The sequence below is a fragment of the Nanorana parkeri genome, unplaced genomic scaffold, assembly GCF_000935625.1.
Source record: "Nanorana parkeri isolate BGI_ZX_2015 unplaced genomic scaffold, ASM93562v1 scaffold18, whole genome shotgun sequence".
In the NCBI taxonomy this organism is placed as follows: domain Eukaryota; kingdom Metazoa; phylum Chordata; class Amphibia; order Anura; family Dicroglossidae; genus Nanorana; species Nanorana parkeri.
In genome coordinates this window covers 1044550-1050685 of record NW_017306286.1, presented here as the reverse complement: position 1 = coordinate 1050685, position 6136 = coordinate 1044550, and the positions used below count along the sequence as shown (strand labels likewise).

The following is a 6136-nucleotide window of genomic DNA, read 5'->3' as shown; positions in this document are numbered from 1 at the left end:
TGTGCGCTGATAGTGATTTTAGTGTGTTTTATCAATTGAAAAAAAAAATTGAATTTACTTTTACAAACGCTAGCAACGCAGCAGTTGAAAATCAAACCAATAGGAAAAAATTGCAGAAAATTCAAAAATGGCTTGGCCAGCTGATTTGAAAAATGTTCCGGAGGGCTTGGCAGCGAAAGGGTTAAAGCGATGCCTACGGACAATTTTGGGTGTGGTAGTTTTCTGCGATTTCACAGGAGTGCAATTTTAAGGCTTCACATGTTTGGTGTCTATTTACCCGACGTGACCCCTTGTTTTATATTTTATCAAAAAATTGGTTTGATAATAAATGTTTCATAACATTTCATAGGGAAATAGGTGTTTTTTCAAAATTTAGGGTCCTTTTTTTGTTATATAGTAAAAAATAAAACCCCCCAGTAGTGATTAAATACCACCAAAAGAAAGCTCTATCTGTCCCCAAAAATAGTATAAAATTAATTTCAGTACGGAGTTGCATGACGGAATAAATGTTAGCCAAAGTACCGCAGCGCTGAATACTGAGAAATGGCCTGGGCCGGAAGGGGGTTTAACACCTTGTCAGCAAGTGGTTAAAAAGCCCATGAGCGTCCTTTGTGACGCTTACCAGCTTGTTTTGCTCTATAGACTTCAATGGAAACGTGCTGATCAAATTAATCTACATTGCCAGCAAAGCATTACTTTAGATCTTTGCCCAAGCACTTACAGTCATGTTCTGAACAGCTCCAACTCTCTCAGCTCAGCTTCCGTGAACTTCCTGTCCATTACAAGATCACAAGGGAAAGAGCAGCCTCCAGCAACTCTCCATCTATTAGTTTGGGGAAGGGAGGGAGGAAGTGAGTGGCTTAGCTTGCCATGTTTGTGGAGACACACACACAAGGGTGGCTCCATGGGACCCTGCAAGGGAAAGGAGCCACCCTATCACAGGATATCAGGCAACCAGCTGATTCTGCAAGAAACTAAAACATATATACATGAAGGAGCAGCATCCTTTGTAAGTGATATAATCAGCATGTAAAAAGGCTTTTGGCTTTCATATCAGTTTAAAGGACCCTTATCGACTCCTGTGTAGTGTGTACACTTCCAGCTCTATTGGCAGGGGAGGCCCTGTGCTGTGCTCCCACATAGGATGGGTACCAAGGATGTTGGCATCACCCGCACACCGATATACTGGCAGCACGAATGACACGATCAGAGGCTGTCAGCCACACATGACCGACACTTGGATCGCCCGTCCGCTTCTCCAGCCATCTTACCGGTAGGAGGAGCTCGGGATCAGCCGGGATCGAGGATCATCATTGGGGGGGTCAGACGAAGCACAGGACTGGGAAGTACCGAGAGTCCCGGTTCATCCAATAAGAGTGTGCGGGGCCGTGTTTCTACAGATCGGCTCAGCCATGGCGCGGCAGCGCTGTAGACTGGGGTCCATACACTGACAGACAATGGACAGCGGAAATCCCTGCACCTGGATCTGACAGCATCTATACCGGCATCCTCCGTACCCAGAGTCCTGCCGATCCTGACACTCGTCACCCGGGACAGGACAGCCAGCAACCATGGCCCTGGTCACCCTACAGCGATCCCCGACCCCCAGTGCTGCCTCCTCGGCCAGTACTAGCGAGGTAAGTGAGAGCAGCCGGAGCGCATAGGAAACAGCGGGGGGAGGGGGAGGCTGTGTAGGCCGCAGCGGGATGTACAGGGTATAGATGTCAGTATATGGGTGATGGGTTGTGGGACCACAGAGCATAACATTCTTGTTGCTGCATTTATATTATACTCTGCAGTGTGATGAAATGTGTTTTACATAGCATGTGAGGAAGGCTAAAGTCATCCTGTCTATGTAGTGTATGATGTATGGGGGGTTTGGACATGTGGAATTCAGACCTCCTGGCCTAGGGCACCTTAGGGCTCATTCACACCACCCGCAAAAACATGTCCTATGACTCCACTTCAAGAACAAGGTGATCATGTCTAAGGCCTGATTCACATCTAAGCCACAGCATTTCTGCGCTTAGAAACACAATTTTGTTTACGGCTGCACGTGTTTGCGTGTTTATACGTGCATTAAAAATGCACGTTTATTAAGTTGCACGTTTTTATGAGCAGATTGTGACACATTGATAGAAGACCCCGTTCCTACCGGGGCAGTTTGGCCGCACAGATCTGCTGACATGAACGATCCCATACATTGCTATGGAGACCGTTCATGCGTCCGTGCGATCCGAATCGCACCCCACCCACGCTCCTCCCTGCACTATTTTTGCCGTGCTGATCAGTGCGGTTTGCATACAGGTTTCAATGGAACTATTTAATGCAATTAAAAACTCCCAAAACCTCCCTAGCGAGATCAGTGTGGTAACTGCGCTGATCCGCAACCGCCCTGGTGTGACTGGCTCTAAATGGCAAAAAAACGCCCAAAACCAATTGCAGCAAGCTTTTCCTATTGACTCCCTATGAGTACAAAACGAGCTGTAATCTGCCAAAAAGAAGCTCCTGTACTTTTTCCAGCGACAGGCGTTTTGCTTATTGCAACAAAACGCCCAGGTGTGAATAGGGGCCATAAGAATGAATGGGATTTTTTGGTGGAAGCTTTTCGTTGCGCTGAATAAGCTCCGACAATACGCTCAGTGTGAATCAGGCCTTAGACCTGGTTCACACTGAGTGTTTTGTAGCGCTTTTTTTTGCTCCAAAATATCCCATTCATTCTTATGGCCTCTGTTCACATCTGAGCGTTTTGCTGCAATAAGCAAAACGCCTGTCACTGGATAAAGTACATGAGTTTTTTTTGGCATATTAAATTCTCATTTTGGCCCCATAGACTCAATAGGAAACACTTAAAAAAGCATGTTTGCTGTGTTTTTGCACATGTTTTACAAATATCGGTGAGAATAAAGTCTCCTGTTTTTGGTGTGCCGGTCACATCTTGAATTGGAGTGCACTGGACTTCTTGTATTTGTGCGCACAATAATGCCCGCTGTGTGGTTTGAATGAGCCCTTATGGGCTTGCTCGCACCACCTGCGTTACGTTGACATGTGTTGGTGTGCTGCAGTACTATTTGTTATTACCAATGGCACCCCAACACACTGTCACATGTGCAGAAACAGATGGGGGGAATATATCAAAACTGGAGTTGCCCATAGTAACCAATCAGCTTTTCTCAGTTTGCTCAGTAAGGTCCCTTTCACACGGGCTTCCCGATCAGGTCCTCATGTCAGTATTACAGGCAGACCTGATAGGAAGCGTGATGTTAGTCTATGGGCATGCATCTGTTTACATCCGGTTATCTCCGGCTAGGTCTGGAATGAAGAAGAATCAGAGATGTGATTTGCCAGACCTGATTGTGCCGGATCGGAGGTAACTGGATTTAAACGGACATCTGTCCGTTTATGTACAGCTGCCCATAGACTAACATGGGTCTGGTAATGCCAGTTAAAAACTGCAGGGACACCAATGTCATAACAGTGACATCCATTCTGATCAGGAGGGGATCCGTGCATGGAAGCTGATTGGTTGCAATGATCAACTGCTCCAGATTCTGTCTGTTCCAGTTTTGGTATTTTTCAAAACTGGAGCAGCGGTGCATGGCAACCAATCAGCTTCTCTTTTCAAATCTTAACTGAACAAACTGAAGAGAGAAGCCGACAGGTTGCCATGGGCAACTGCTCCAGATCTGTCTGCTCCAGTTTTGATCATCCCCCCTCCCCCCAGTGAATGTAGTATTTGTGGTAAACTTTTATTTAATGTCTTTCTTCTTGTGTCCATGATCTCCAGATGGCAGAGAGCTTAGTTCCCAGGAAAATGTCTCCATGTTAAGCATGAGTAGCTTAGGTCACCCAACACGACTGACAGTGTCTTGATCTTCTTCTTCTTTCACCTTTTTGGTGTCATTGTTTTTTCACAATTCTCAGAGGGAACTTCATTGTAAAGGTGCCCACACACCTTGCAATAATCCCGCGATCGTACGATTATCGCGAGGTGTGTGGAAGGCGTGTGACCTCTGCTACTGTAAGGTTGCACGACTTTTATCTTATGAACATGTTCGAAAACCCGCCGAGAATTGTAGGATTGTCGGCGGGTGTGGGGCATGTTCGCAAGATAAAAGCCGCACAGGCGGGTGTGCGCAAGCGCACACTGCCCGTTCAGCATTGCGGTCATCGGAAGCCTGCCCCTCGTACTTGCGATCATCGCAAGTACGATCTGCCTGTCCAAGATGGGCAGATCGTACGTTTTTTTAAATTACCTTACAACCATCGCAAGACTTTTGTCTTGCGATGGTTGTAAGGTGTGTGCCCAGCATAAGAGACCTTGGTTGAAGGATTTACCACTAACAGAAGCTTTCACCAAGCATTGTTACAGCTTACAGTGAGCTTCAAGCATCTTTGTGGAAGCTTTTGAAGCACTCTTCAGCTCCAGTTTGAATATGTACACACAGGTGATAATGGAAGTGCTGGCTGTCACTTTAAACAAGCTGCTAGCAGGCTTTTTAGTGAGTTTAAAGAAGAACCTTGGGCAAAATAAATCTTAACGCTTGCAGTGGGGCTACTCCTGTACTGCAAGGGTTAGGCGCTCGTTTTATCCAGGGAGCTAAAATAAAGTTCTACTCACTGGAACCACGACCCCAGCTGGCTCCTAGACTGGTCTCCTCAGCCTCGTTCCCCTTCCGCTCCAGTAATCTAAGGTCCTGTGAGCCATCACATTCTATACAGACAGTGTATAGGACATGAGGATGCCGAGGGACATTCCATCACGGAAGGGGAGAGCGAGGCTGAAGAGACCGATCTAGTAGCCAGCCAGTATCGGAGTTCAGGTGAGTATATCTCGGTAATTTTAGCTCCCTAGACAAAACAAGCACTTAACCCTTGCAGTGGGAATACCCCCACACTGCAAGGGTTAAGCTCAACTCAAGTATTTCCTCCCCACTGCAATATACTGTATAATGTGTCTCTGCAGCGCTGTATACATCTCACTGGACTCACGGTCGGCAGTCCTGGCCATTGCTTTTTATTGCTGCTGTGTGTCCTGGCAGCTCTCAGGAAGGCAAGCCTTGAGCAGGTAGACATGACTGGGTGGTATACATATGAATGAGTTAGATTGGACGGTAACCGAGACCGCGTTCACATCAGGGCGACAGCTTTTCAGCGCTTTATTATCATGCTTCTTTTAGCACATTTTTTATGGGTGTTTCAGCGCGTTTTACAGGAGTTTTCTGTTCATATGTAAGAGTGTTTTAAGGCATGTTTTCAGCTAGTTTTCAGTTCTCTAATGAAAAGCAGTCTCAGCTGCAAAAACACGCTAAAAAAAGCTCAAAGTGCAAAAATGTACTTTCCATTGAAGTCTATGGAGCAAAACGAGCTGATAAGCGCCACAAAAGAAGCTCAAGGACTATTTTAAACAATGGGCGTATTTTTATGCGCAATTCAGTGCGTTCGCATGAACGGCCCTCGTAGGAATACATGGGATTCTGAATTGCATGTAGTTCAGTGTGGGTAAAAAATGCGCGACAAAACGCCCTGATGTAAACGTGGCCTCAGACCCATTCCATTCCATCCCACCCAGCATCCACTTTAGGAGAGTGTTAATGGCACCTCTATAGTCTCAAGGACTACACAAGAGATTCTGATGCTGAGGCTCCCACAGCACTTCTTTTATATAGTTAAAAAAAAAAAAAAACATTTATTAAGTACCACTATAAAAGAATCTTCTGTCTAAAAAAATATGTAATTAATTTGGTTACAGCGTGACGTAATTCTCAGTCAAACTGTTTCGGCACTGAAAAATAGCCTGGACAGGAGGTGGGTTTATTGGCGGTGAGAAGATCAGTGTGCAGGTTATACAGTGGGAAGGTACTGCCACACGCTTATCGGCGTGTCAGAGGAAACTGAGAGCCGACAAAAATCGATCATCCTCATAGTTGGAGCCGACGTGTGACAATGAAACTGTCACAGGTCGGCTCAATATCAATAGATCGGGAAGTGAGCGAACACATATCGTCGCTCGCTCACTTCTCGATCCTTTCCCTGCAGAGAGCCGTGACTGTCACTCACGGCTCCCTGCAGTGATTCCCCCCCCCCCCCCCCCCCCCCCCCCCCCCCCCCCCCCCCCCCCCCCGCCCGAAGGCGG

General features: G+C 46.6%; 1 protein-coding gene across 1 annotated transcript in view; it reads left to right on the top strand.

The window, feature by feature from the left end:
- Positions 1–1563: 1563 nt before the first annotated feature.
- SSH1 (slingshot protein phosphatase 1) overlaps positions 1564–6136 on the top strand; it is a 51407-nt gene continuing 46834 nt past the window's right edge. Inside the window, exon 1 of the mRNA XM_018560394.1 lies at positions 1564–1637. Within this exon, the coding sequence (XP_018415896.1) occupies positions 1572–1637 (66 nt within the window). The 5' untranslated portion in view covers positions 1564–1571. The remainder of the gene's footprint in view (positions 1638–6136) is intronic.